The following is a 14,250-nucleotide window of genomic DNA, read 5'->3' as shown; positions in this document are numbered from 1 at the left end:
CTTGGATAAAACATTGTTAGGAACAGTTGCTTTCTCTATTAAATGTGATATCTGTCTGCAACAGGACAGCCTCTTTATAGCTGATCTTGAAAACACATTTACCCACCAGTTCTAAATGTGAAAAATCAAAGCCAGACCATAGCTTGTGGATCTTTCATTCATTAAGACTTTCCTTAGTCTCGTGTCATCTCCATCCAAGCAGAATTACAATCAAAGGTGCATCTGTGACGTGGTCCGATTTCTTAGTTTACTTTGACATTTGGCATTGAGGTTGTACAAAAATGAAACTTGACAGAAGCTGGCATCTGAGGGTTCAAGAACCAATACATTGAGATTGAGTATCAGTGTTGACTCGGGCAACCTATGGACAGGTTGTGAGATCTTCAGGTTCAGAGGTATTCTGTAAATGTCAAGTTTTGATTCAACAAGATGGATGGATAGAAAGCAGGGTCTAGATTTTCGAAGCTCTCCTTGCTCTAAGATAGTCGCAAGTGCCATTCATTAACATTATCTTACGACCATCTTAAGAGAGCTTGAAAACGGAGGCCCTGAACAAAGAAAAACTCCTCAAAATGAGTTCTAGTACTTGGTGGGGTAATCGAGGCGTTAGCTCGTCAAGAAAACTCTTCGATTCAAAATGGGTTCTAGTTCAGGTGTTCCCTGGCTGTGATATTGTTGGAATATTGCTAAAAGCAGGGTAAAACCAAACTCAGTCAGTCAACGCTAACCTTAAGGGGGCTCATTCTTGAACATTGCACTAAGGTTACCTCTTAACTCTCATTCTTTAACATTGCACTAAGGTTACCTTAGTGACTTACGATCACCTTAGTGCTTTGTGAAAGGACTCCCAGGTGTTTATTCTTGAGAAGGATGGAGCTGTGATTTAATGTGTGGGTCCTTGTGAGGTTCATTATAGACTAAAACATAGTCCTGTGTATGGTGTGTTTAGATAGTGTGACTACCGTGAGCATGAGTGAAATGTACTTTATATATAAATGGTTTGCATTTATTGTATACATTAGCATGATGTCCTGATAATAAACACATTCATGACATTTGACTGTGTTTGTTGATAATCAATGGGTTCAGTTCAGGAATGGAGTTTATAGAATAGAATAATACTTTAATGCCTTTTCAGGACTTTGTGTTACATCAGCAGAGCTACTGACACATCAGAGAGATACAAAACATATTTACATAAATTCATTGATTTAGGTATCTTCACATTTGTTTAAAAGAGATATGGTACTTGGAATAAAGGATGTAGGGCTCTCTTAGTTTTCACAATTGGAACTTTGTAGCGGCAGCCTGAAGGGAGGAGGTTGAATGTAAGTAGTGAGTACGGTCAGATATAATTTTGACAGCTTGATTCACGATTTGCCGCTCATATATTGATGATAAACATTCAAATCTGACTCCAGCGATTTTAATTGCAGTGTTAACAATTTTAGATTTGAGATTGAGAGACCCCTACCAACAATGGAAGGAAAATGTTAAATACTCTGTTAAAATACCATCTGTATGTCTGCTTCTAAATGGGACAAATATTTTTTAAAACTATTGAATGAAATAAATTTTACACTCTGATACTATTGATCAGGAGTGTGAAGATCAGTGTCAAATGATTGTTTTGTAACTTAAAGCCTCCCTCCATGTTGTGTGTACCAGATAAACTGTATATGAAAACCAAATTCTAATGTGCCTGTGTCGGGGGATATGGACAACACTGTTTTCTTGTTATGATATGAGAAACATGCTCAGCCAGGTCCATCTCATCAACTTATATTCAAGGTATTATTTTATGAGAAGGACCCCTTCAATACCACATGAGGACAATGTAGTGAAATTCATGCTGTCATGGACAAAATCATGGTTGTGTCCGTGAATTAGCTAACAATTTGCTGTGGTGGTCACATCTTACAGAGTAAACCCATATTTGACCTTAGTTAAACGTAGTTCAAACCCATGATTTGGCCGTGGTTAGACCAAAAAAATTTCAACATGTTCAAAATATCTCAACGGTTGGCTTGAATGCCAAGACCCTACTGTTACGGTAGTTTGAACGTGGTTGACACTAGTTCACCCTAATAGACCGTAACTGACCCTACAGCACCGTGGTGTTGACCGTAGTACACCGTGGTAACATGACATTACGATCAAACTACGGTTTACTACGTTAGTCACTACGGCCCAGTAGAAGAACGTCCACGACCGTAAGATATGACCGCGCCTTTACGCGCTATTGCCTAGTTTTGAGTGCTTGCTGATGAAATGCATCCGAGGAAAATCATTTATTTATTGTGACCTCTTGTCCCACACCAACGTGAGGTTTGTATCCCCCGAGGAAAATATTTTACAATTCTAACCATTACGCTCAGCCAGAAAAAAGCTGACTTTTGTTTGATATCAATTCTTTACTTTGTGAACCAGAGGGTTGTGGGGTACAGTTTGTGAAGCCCATATTTGGTTTCTTCCGCCGTGATATTGCTGCAGTATTGCTAAAAGCAGCATAAAACCAAACTCACTCTGAACCCAGCACCTCATATTGCGTTGCCCGGGGGCTAAGAAAGAATTTGAGAGCCCACTGATCTCGGAATATTCCGAAAGCGTTGTAAAACCCCACTCGCTCACCCTGAACCATACCTTTGCTCCTCGTGCATGTCGCAAGAATCTTCTGAAATGGAGATGGGTGGTCAGTTTCTTGTACTCACAGATCTTCCGTCCTCGTTTTGTTTTTGTTTGTTTTCTTTTTAACGCGACACTCAGCAATGTTCCAGCTTAATGATTGCAGTTCGTAAATAATGAAGTCTGCACCAGACAATCCAGCTATTGACATTTTGCGCATCGATCTATGCAAATGGGATACAGTGACTTGTGTCAACAAAGTCAGCGAGCCTGACCACCCGATCCCGTACAATCCCTCTATCCTGTTTGTCGTATGGGTTGGTGAATACCAATTCTAACCCGATTCATCACGTAGTGTGGTTAATGTGCACAATATACATGTAGCAGTAATTGCTAATATAAGTTGTATGCTTCTCTCGAGGGTAATACGGTCTGATGTACGCCTCTTTGCAGCAGTGTCACCCGAGCCAAGAAGCATACAACGTATTCATCTTACCGCCATGTTAAATGTACAAAACATCATTTTATTTTATTTTTATGTTATCGCTACCGACTATATGACATGCAAACGAAATGGCGTCTGCCTCTCGACTGGACTTTTGACATCAGTGAAACATATTCCGACAAGCATAAAACAGCTATAAAAATGGTAAATTATGTTTAAGCTGAGTGTGTAAACCACTCAATGTATAAAATACCTTAAATAAAGCAGTGAAAGTCGGTAAAATAAATCTGTACAAAGTGAACACAAAAAGAGCTGATCGAACGGTTTTCGAACTCCGAGCACTGCATGCGTCATATTATGACGTCATACGATTTTTAGCTCTTCAGCTTCTCGGCGGAGAGCTTGGCGGTTACCGTGGCAGCGGGTAATATTTTTTTTCAGTTGTCACCCTCCTGGAAGTGGTGACACGGAAACTTGTTAAACCGTAATTGACCAATGAAATTTAAGTATTTTACATGAAGGTAAGATAAAGAAAATCATATGTCATCCGTTGTGAATGACGTCACATAGTGATTGTGTTACGTCATCTGGACAGACATTTCTGGGGAGGATCTGTCTTTAGTTTACTTTCATCATTTTGAATAAATCCATGTCGTTAATCACAGCAGTTGCATGTTTTGTTGAGGAAGAAATTGTTCAAACGAATCTTTAATCTTTCACTCATTTAAATAATCTTGGAGGGTTTTAAAGGAAGGGGAAAAGGGGATTTTTGCTGGGACTCCAATAAGACCATGTGTGGTTGTCTTTGTGTATCCGTGTATCTGAACCATTCACAAGCTGTATGGGGCGGTGGGGTAGCCTGGTGGTTAAAGCGACCGCTTGTCACGCCGAAGACCCGGGTTCGATTCCCCACATGGGTACAATGTGTGAAGTCCATTTCTGGTGTCCCCCGCCGTGATATTGCTGGAATATTGCTTAAAGTGGCATAAAACTAAACTCACTCACAAGCATCATACCCAAACCAATGTCTAGTTGCTGAGTGAGGCCATTATTTCAAATGATGTCCTGATTGCACTAAAAATATATTTTAATGTTGTGTTGTACAGGAAGATTACCTAGCTGTCTTAGTGTAACAATTTTCCGAATCTTGCGTTGGTCTCCGGGACTAGCTTTCTACTCGATTCATGTCCCAGGTATGACCTGCCTGTCTCTGTGTTACATTAAATCTTGAAATGACCTTCATTGAATATAACCATTACCAGGCTTGCTGAGTGGAGCATCCCACGAAACATGGCATGGCTTTACTTTCTTTCACGCACGCACACGCGCGCACACACACACACCAGACAGAGAGAGAGTTACCAAAGTCACCTGGGCAAAAGATCATGAGTCAGGATAAGTTATTCAAAATATCAATTTAGAGAATCATCGATTTTCTGCCCAAAACACCCATTTTCGTTTTATTAGTTTTAAGTCTATACAAAGCAATATTTGTAAAGTTGACCTCTATAAGAACTCGCGGCTTTTCCAGCGTATTTGGTTCTACATGATAGAGTAATGATTGCGTGTAAGATCTGGGCTCAAAGATTATTCTGATTATTCATGTAATTCATTTTTAAAAGTCGCATGACTAAGATCGCATCGTTTGACAAAAAGCCCAGTTGTACATTTCGTGATTATGAAGATCATGGTACAAACGTTCTGATAGATTAAAAGAAGCCGTGATCGAGTTCATTCTTGTGACTATCCTCCTTCAGAATAAAGTGTCGCCCATTTTGGTCACATCAATATTCTTGTAGAGGATCTCCCACCACGAGTAATACTCAAGGAGAGCAGTCAGCCCTGTTGCTTTCAAGTGAAGGCAGACCCCTACCACAAACAGTATCACGAATGTCAGGATCAATATGTTCGTCACGGATATCTCGGGCGCTGCGATAACGTCCAGTTCCACTTCCTTACTCTTTGAACCTGTCGAGGGTTTGCGTCCTTTCACCATTGAACCCTTCCTGCCTAAATGTCCAACAGTTTCGACATCAGCACCTCGAGGTGTAGATTGTTTAGGTGGAGATTCAAAGACCACTTCCTTTAACCTCTCATCTCCAAACTCTCTGCCCAGATGTTCAGAACATCTGCTTGTGTCATCATGGGAGGCAAAGCTCAGGAACGATGGCTCTGATTGCAGGTTTGGTATATCGTCCAGCATGAACGACCTGGTCAGGAAGGACTGTTCATCGAGATCCCCACTGACGATCTGGTCAGAGGTGTTATGGACATTACGCCCCGGGGCGATGCCCCTGTACCCGTGTTTGTACACCCGTGTCGTGTCTCTGCCGAGGTGGGAGTAGTTGTCGGAGAAGGTGGACGTGAAACTGTGCACGGACTTGTCAGACGGTGAGATGTGGATGCCCTCAAAAACATTCGAGAGGCTACGATCGTTCATCGAGTCTGGAGAAGCATATCCAGAGTTGTCAGCGGGAGAGGTGTAATGGCTCCTTTGGTGTGAAATATCGCTGGCAATCGATTGGCTGAAGTCTGGTACAATTGCTGAGTCAGCCTCTTGCGACATATTGACCCCATGGTCATGAGCCGGCTTGGCATACGCCGGGAACAAACACTGGACTGGAGGGACGTCAGTACCAAGCTCTGACTCCTCAGTTTGGAAGGACGGATGCACACACCCTTCCGTGTCAGTTGACGAGGTGACCCGGATATGGCTTCCAGCGGGTAAGCCAATATAAGCATGGTTCCTCACTGATGCCTGGGAATACTCCTTCCTTGCAGGCACATCCTCCGTCCTAGACACATCACATGCTGAAGCGTCTGTTGCAGATGTAGAACTTCTTTTTGTTGGCGAGTAGGCAACAGCATAGGAGTAGCCATGGTCCAGACCTGTCCCAAAGGTTCCCCCACGCGGCATAGGGGAGTCAGCGCGAGGCCTCCTGGGGTACTGAGGCTGAGGAACTGGCGTCAGTTCTGGGTCCTCCTCCTTGGACCTGCTTCTGCAGCTGGTTACGGACAGATCGAGTGGCTGAGCGGAGCCTAGGTTGGATCTCGAGTCATTGATTTCAGGCAGTATCTGGTCGTCCTGACAAGGGGCCGTGGGCTGATTGTCCACACTTGACACATTCCTCCTGCTCTTTCTCTTCTGTCGGTTTCGAGATCGCTGTCGCCCAGTTTTCACATCTGCAAACATCAAATTTACTTGGTGTCGTTTAAAACGGAAGTTTTAAATGTTAATGCATGACTATCATCTGTCTCTCCACGACTTTGCTTATTCTTTGGACACGGATCTTCGCGTGTCAACCAAGTCTGACAATTTCCACCCAGTTTAGTCCCCTCTGAAGAACCAATCTTTTCATTATCTGAGGGGTAGGCCCGAGGTGTTTTTGACAAAAAGAAAATGCTGGCAATACGTTGTTCGGCTCAGGTTTGTCCGCTTGACATGTTTGATGTGACTCTTCTTTTTAGTTTCACCTTTCTCAAAAACACATTGAGCGTTTTAAAGCAGAGACTGAATATTAAATAGTGGGTCACTTTCAAGTTACAAGTTAATCGTTCTATCCGAGGGGCGGTAGGGTAGCCTCGTGTCCAGGTTCCAACCCCTAAATGGGTACAATGTGTGAGGTTAATTTCAGGTGTATGCAGCCGTGATATTGCTGGGATATTGCTAAAGCGGCGTAAAACCATACGCCCTCACTCACTCCATCATCAGACTGACATCATGATGTGACAGCAATACTGTTCAAAGTGGAGTTCGCCCTTCTCATCACCCATTTCACACAACTGTTATATTGTCAAAACAAAGCCAGATGTTTTATGTAGCATGTATCTTGCCATGTCTCGGAATGTAAGACCAAGCTGACAATCGGGTATTCTAAGACTAACGAAGAGATTCGTTGGTCGCAATGAGTAACCATACCACCAACCACTAGTTTTCCTGGTCAAGAATCGATTATTTCAAAACCGCCAAGACATGGCTGCATTATTATTTATAGCGGTGTTACGGTTGATCAGTGGCAACGAACAGAACAATGAGTGAGTTTAATTTTACGCCGCACTCAGCAATATTCCAGCTATATGGCGGCGGTCTGTCAATAATCGAGTCTGGACCAGACAATCCAGTGATCAACAGCATGAGCATCGATCTGCGCAACTGGGAACCGATGACATGTGTCAACCAAGTCAGCGAGCCTGACCACCCGATCCCGTTAGTCGCCTCTTACGACAAACATTGGTTACTGAAGATCAATATTCTAACCCGGACCTTCACGGGTCAGGAACAGAACAGGAAGAAGTTTAGTCGCATTTAAATCTTCAAGAGACAAGCCACTTGGCTATGAACGTTTCGAAAAAACGTCCGAAGTGAACTCAACTGATAACTGTCCTACCTTCTGTGTTCGCGTCTTCCCCAACTTCACTGGAGGTGATGCCTTCGCTGCTTGAGACTCCCACCATCAGCTCGTCGTGAATCTGCTTCAGGGACATCTCGTCGTTGCTGGGGTCGTCGGGCACCGCTACGAGACGTCGCCACAGTGCGTCATCGCCCTCGGGGAGGAAGGGGAGGCTACAAAGAGTTGCAACATTCAGGTTTTGTGAGGATGTGAACTGTCAAACATTTATATGCACAGATTTTTTTTAAACGAATGAATATATACCATTTTCGACTCTCGTTACCTTTGCTTACATCACGCATTGGGGTCGACTAGAACGTTTCTGAGTGACTTGAGTATTTGTCATCGTTTCGTAATTCACAGAGCGATTGTAACCATAATGCCATGGTTACTCCCATACTCAACACTGACTACCGGCAGTCGTAGCCAGGGTTTCCACAAGACCTGGAAATTTCACACCCCATTTTCCAGTCTTCGAAAAATCATGGAATAATCTTGTTTGTTATTTTATCTAACAAAACTGTATATCTTAACAGAACTACAATGGCTATGGCAGCCATCAACATGTGTATCTGGATTAGTTTTCATTGACGTCAATACGTGCTTAAGTACATGTCGTACTAAAATTCTAAACAATAAAATGTATTCAATGTTTGATGGTTGAAAGGGTTTTGCGCCCCTTGCCTCCAGAGCTGGTCGAACTGCACCTTTTGCATTTAAGGTTTTCGCATATGCAATGTGTCTGCAGTTTAATACTGTAAGATATTAAACCATTATTGATTTCAATAACATGTTTCATAGTGGTTATATGTCAATAAAGATTGTTAAAGAGAAAAAGAAAAGTTGCTATACTTGATGTTTCATTTTTATTATGTCATCTTATCATAAAGATGTGTGGATGGACAGCTGTAAGGGGAGATAGGAGCCCGTATTTAAGATACTGTTTTATTTCAGACACAGTAGTATATGTTTAAAGGTATCACAGTACTCTAGAACATATATTGTTGTGCCTAGAAAAAGCAATATTTGTCTTGAAAATTCATGGAATTTCTTTTCACAAAAATGTGGGAACCCGCGTAGCGCTGCGATAGCCATGTTGATCGCGCCCATTGGGCCTTTGTTCATTTTATACATAAAGAAAGTTTGTGCAACCCACGTTTGACGGAGCCATTGACGGGACGTCGTCATATACAGTAGTTGGCCGTAAGAGAGTCATCATTAGTGAAATTCCCATAGACTTGCATGTTAATTAACTCTTGCAAGAATAATTTTCATAAGTTTACTTTCGGTCGAATTGCTTTCAATACTTATCTACCAGCTGGGAAATCATCTCAGCTACATACACATAATTTCCATTCAATTTTCCGATGATTATTAAGAAAGCTATTTAAACAACATATAATAGACATAGCAACTTGGTTTAACATGGCTGTCTATGGGATAGATTAAAAGTTGTACTTATATATGGTGCTTAATCAGGTGTCATTCGATAACTTATCAACGGAAAGATGAAAGAAAATTATGTACATGTAGCTGAAGATGATTTCCAATATGTTTGCAAAATAGCAAAATAAAATGACTTCTACTCAATTTATGAAAATTATTCTTGCAAGAGTTAATTAACATGTAAGTCTATGGACATTTCACTAATGATGACTCACTTATGGCCAACTACTGAAGTTGTTATATTGCTGACCGTGGCGAAAATTCGCACTATTGATGAAGGGCCACCATATTGCTGGAATATTGCTGAGTGCGGCGTCTAGCACGAAAACAAAATCCATCCATTCGCACTACTGATGAAGGACTGCGATTGTTTAACATGACTTTGTCTAATGATTTAGATCTTATGATATCGTATCGGGTATACTGTAAGACAATTCATAAATAATTCTGTGGGAGGCTATATTCATTTGTTCTGATCACCTGACCCAAAGGTTCTTTTTCACAATGAATGCGCTGAATTTTCTACAATGTTTTGTCGATAGACATATTTTTCTGTCTCACCAGTCGGTGTTCCAGTGATCTATGGTGCAATGTGCTGTGCTGATTTGCGTCCCCTCAGGCACTCCTTTGATCGTTGCTTCGAATCACAGATCTGCTATAAATGGTTGATAGTTTTCGTGATCGTGGGTTTCAACAAAGTGGTAAAGGTTTATGATTTGCTTGACTTTCCTCCCAGTTTGAGGGAAACAACCATGACCTGTTTAAAGCGACGTTAAAACACTCACCCTCCTCCCTTGAAAAACAGGGGCAGTGGGGTAGCCTTGTGGTTTAAGCGTTCGCTCGTCACGCCGATCATCCGGGTTCGATTCCCCATATAGGTACACTGTGTGAAGCCCTTTTCTGGTGTCCCCCGCCGTGTTACTGCTGGAATATTGCTAAAAGCGGCGTAAAACTGGTCTCGCTCACTTTCCTTGAAAAATATTGGGAGGTACTCACCATTCACTGTTATTCATGTACGACTCCGACAGGTTGACTGTTATCAGCTGGAGCAAGGACAGTAACTCTTTCATCTGGCTGACAAGAGTTAACTCCCCTCGATACTTCCGCTCTCTCGGCTTGTGGTAACAATATCGTCCATTTTCTGTCTCAATGCGTCGACGGTCGCTTTGGTTTCCTGTCAATACATTGATTGTGGTGTTAGTTTTTGTAAAAACTAATAATTGGCAGAACACCTTCTACGGTGTCATGTAAGGAGTCGAACCCAGGTGTCGGAGACGAACCCAACACAACCACGAGGGTACCCCACCATGAACCAGCACAGAAGCGGCCTGAAATAACCACGAGTTGTTGTTGACATCAGGCCTGTTGTTTACTTGATTTAGGGACCGTTCATAATTGATTAATTGATGGCTACGGGTGGGGAGTGGTGGTGGGTGGTGGTTGATGATGATTTTATGGAGGAGCATGTACAATGTGAATGCCCCCCTCTAAAATATATGTACAAAATAAGTGACACCCCACCCCCGACCCCACCCCCTGCATGTCATGTACAAAATCAATTACCCTCCCCTTCCCATAATTTCTAAGCATAATTGTAAACATATTTTTAGGTACAAAATTGCTAAAAAACAACAACCCCAGTACATGTGTACAAAATCGAGGGAAAACACACACACACAGCTCCCCAGAACAAAATGGGTGACACTGACCCCCATCTAAAATCATATCTCTCACACACACACACACACACACACACACACACACACACGGCCATAAATTATCATGATCATCAGAGGAATGAATGACTTCTGACCATATATATATATTAAATATATTCGAAAGACAAAAATCTTTATTTACTGACTCGCCTCATCTAAACAATTTGCTCAATATACTTTGTATTCCTGATATTCTCGACATTGAATCAACCCTCTTTCTTCGTGACCTACAGTATTCGTCTTTAAAATATTTGCTAATAAACATAGTTACTTATATAACACCAATTTAACCGTATATTCACAGCAACGATTTTTTAAAATGGCCTTACCAAGTCCAGTGGGATTGCAGACAGAAGGTGAAGGAACTCTTTCTGTTCAGTCTCCAATAGTGCCACCTTACAGTCAAGGTTCGGGAGCATGGAGATGTCTTGTTGCTGAAGGTTGTCCGAGATCTTCCCCAGCTTCCGTTCGATCTCTGTGAAATAGCGGAATAACAAGTATCTAATACTAAGGCAAACTGTCAAATTTGAATAGATGTTGAGTTGTGGAATAATAATGATGCAGGAAATGCATGCTAAATATGCGGACCTCGCCTCTGTGTCTCGCTTGCATCCCAAGTACACTGTCGCCAGACTCCCTGTTGTTCTCGGTGCCCTAGGTTTGGTACCTCCTGATCTCTTGGCGCAGATCAGGAGAGTGCCCGGATTCTCAACCGTGAGCACAGCCCTTCTGACACTCTGGGTAATGCAGAAGGCTGCAGTGTTGAGGAGTCTACATATTCTCCAGAAAGTTCTTGGTGGGTTCGACTAGGCAGCATTTCCTGTGAGAAGTCCCATTCGCTGTCTGGGCTGTTGTCTGGGCTGCGTGTAGAGGGGGCAAGGGCCCTGACCTGATGATGAACCTTACCAGCCTGACTGTGCCAGCGAACCCTCACTGCTGCATTATTATTTTAATCTGTAAAACATAATAATCTTTGGTCTCTTTTTCGAGTAGATTTACAATGTTTGATATGTGATGTTTACGATTTGCGATGACCATGAATGTTTGACATCAGTTTCGAGGTATAAAGCTATGTATGAAGCTATCATTCAAGCGGGGTCACTTTGAAACAGCCAGAAGCATCAACCAAATATGGCTGACAGGTATATTGCATAATGCAAGTTTAATTCATATGTTCGTGATAATTTCTACCCATTATATATGAGAAGGGCTGATCATCAATATTGCCATCTCAATCAGACAAGAATATAAGAAACAGAAATGTACAAAGGACTCAAACACAGCAGTTGGTCCATGCACTTTGGGGCTTTTATTGGAATTCAATAATGGGTTCCGATGTTCGAAACAACCTTAGCGCTGAGACTACCTTTAGCCTATGTTAAGGTATGGGAGTTACGGGAGATCGCTTAAGCACCCACTTAGTGGTTGGATTTAGCGCTATATACATTTCCATTACTAATATTTATTAAGATCGCTTTGTACAACGGTCTTGGGACTACGGGGTTTTGTTGGAAATGTGGGACCCAGAATACCCACAGTTTTCATCGCCCATAACACAAGCTATTTATAGCAGCACATGTGATCAATACCCAGTTACTGTATACTTTCTCTAAAAGCGCCCGGACTCAGTATCCGACCGGCCTGGAAGCTTGTTCACAGGACATATCCCGGACGTCTATTAGGAGACATACGGTATCATAGTTAAAAATAATTGTTCATGGTTACCACTAGAATTACTCACCGTTCAATAAGGACGCTTTCTGAGCCTCATCTAAACCTTCCATAATGATGTTCAATGTACCCACAATCTCCAAAATACCAGATGCAATGAACACCAGCTGGACATTCGTATTTGGAAAAAATGTTCTCCACTCGCTTGTTGACTTCCGAGGCGTTTGATTCTTTAGACGTCGAATTTGAAATTTGAGAAGATTTTTGTATCGACGAAATATCCGTCTATGTTGAAACACAGGGACAATTTCTTGTGCAATGTCGCATTGTTCAGCCAGCATAAGTAAGCCTTGCCGTTAGTATTATGGAGCATGTGTTGACGTTACCATAGAAATATTCATCACAAAGTGGATGTCGTCATAAAATGGTGACGTCATGGACCATTGTGTAGAACGACGTTTATGACGTCACAGTTGTACGCGATCACATCAATGGACATTCGGTTTCACTCGGCTTTTTTATTTTTTAAAAAGACATTTATCCGTTACGTTCATATTTTCTCGGGCAACGATTTGGCCTACCTTATATAGTTTAGTATAGTTTTGCATGGACGATCTCACTGTGAGCAACAACGTGACCGAAATCTCTCTTTCCCACCATATACCGCCGTATAACTTTGATTCCAGCACGACATTGCGATATGCGAGACGGGGCCCAGCTTTATTAATCAAAACCGTACTAAATGGCAGTTTAAGGACTTCTAATTAAAGTGACCGATTGACCACGTATGAATACAATAAACGCAAACGCTTTCGCTTTTTAAATTACATGTAGCAGTCTGAAATCAACGATAAAGCACTGCAAAATTGAAAACGGAGTAGCTTTATCTTCTAAATCAAGGTGAATAGTGTTTCGACCTAATCAGCAATATTACCCCAGTATCTCGAGAATCTGTGCAAATTACATTCTGGACCAGACAAACCAGTTATTTAATGGATACAGCACGTATGCATGGAGAGTGGAAGGTTGGTAGTTCGAACACGGTTTCTTCATACCTAAATTATGGTGTTTGTTGTTACCCTGGCTCGCAGGGTAAAGAGATAAAACAAGTATTTGTCGTACTCAGTATACTGTGTCTGACTGGATATTGTCCTTTTCTGTCACTTGAATTAGGTAATGCCGTCTCTTTAATCGGCATCCAGGGGGTTAAATCTGGCTGTGTAGCCAAATAGCTAAAATTTGTGGGTTAAATATATTCCCGATAGTTTTGACATTTAGTGTGAGTCGATTAGCATTCACAAGTTTCTTTGAGACTTTTATTGAAATATGTTTCGATTATCAAGCTATATTGAGATGTTATTACATAACTATCGCAGGGCTAGGTACCGTTCGAAGGCTTTGGCTATAACATATACCACATACCGCATTTACGTAAACGACAATTCAGAATTAAAGGCCACTCGTCATACGCTGAAAAAAGGTAAATCTTGACTCTCATATCAAATGAGTCTTCTACAGATATGGACATCAGATCATATATCATCGTCAATGCTTCACAGGTGGTATACTCAGTATTTCTGTACATCACCCGTTAATGTATTCGGGCCGCCCAACCGGTGAAGATCCGGGTTAGAATTGATCTTCACTAACCCATGCTTATCGTAAGAGGCGACTAACGGGATCGGATCGCCACGCTCGCTGACCTGGTTGACACACGTCATCGTATCCCATTTGCGTAGATCTATGTTCATGTTGTTGATCACTGGATAGTCTGGTCCAGACACGATTATTTACAGACCGTTGCCATATAGCTGGTATATTGCTTGGAGCGGCGTTTAACAACCAACCAACTTCCGCCCATCACCTGCAGGGCCCTTATTCTCGAAACGTTCGTACCCCACGAACTTCTTAAGCCCATTCTTAACACATTGGCTACGATCAAACTTAAGAATTC

The 14,250-nt window shown here is 42.0% G+C and overlaps 1 protein-coding gene across 1 annotated transcript; it reads right to left on the bottom strand.

Annotated features, from left to right (window-relative positions):
- Positions 1–4,514: 4,514 nt before the first annotated feature.
- On the bottom strand, positions 4,515–12,672 carry LOC124264695. The gene is made up of 5 exons (XM_046699453.1): positions 12,367–12,672; positions 10,955–11,100; positions 9,904–10,081; positions 7,459–7,634; positions 4,515–6,253 (listed from the first exon to the last, which is right to left on the bottom strand). The coding sequence occupies exons 3-5, from the start codon at positions 9,975–9,977 to the stop codon at positions 4,824–4,826; spliced, it is 1,680 nt and encodes a 559-aa protein (XP_046555409.1). The 5' UTR covers positions 9,978–10,081; positions 10,955–11,100; positions 12,367–12,672; the 3' UTR covers positions 4,515–4,823.
- Between the last annotated feature and the right edge of the window lie 1,578 nt (positions 12,673–14,250).

Source organism: Haliotis rubra, unplaced genomic scaffold (genome assembly GCF_003918875.1).
Source record: "Haliotis rubra isolate DU_JTF1 unplaced genomic scaffold, ASM391887v1 Scf938, whole genome shotgun sequence".
NCBI classification, from domain to species: Eukaryota; Metazoa; Mollusca; class Gastropoda; order Lepetellida; family Haliotidae; genus Haliotis; species Haliotis rubra.
Note: the sequence above shows the minus strand (reverse complement) of the source record. Positions and strands in the feature narration are given on the sequence as shown.

Excerpts from the sequence above, each read along its gene's own strand:
- LOC124264695 (XM_046699453.1), bottom strand. The coding sequence starts at position 9,977 with ATGAAAGAGTTACTGTCCTTGCTCCAGCTGATAACAGTCAACCTGTCG. Across the intron at positions 7,635-9,903 it reads TACATGAATAACAGTGAATG|CCTCCCCTTCCTCCCCGAGG; the intron begins GTGAGTACCTCC and ends AACTCTTTGTAG. Across the intron at positions 6,254-7,458 it reads GGAAGACGCGAACACAGAAG|ATGTGAAAACTGGGCGACAG; the intron begins GTAGGACAGTTA and ends TGATGTTTGCAG.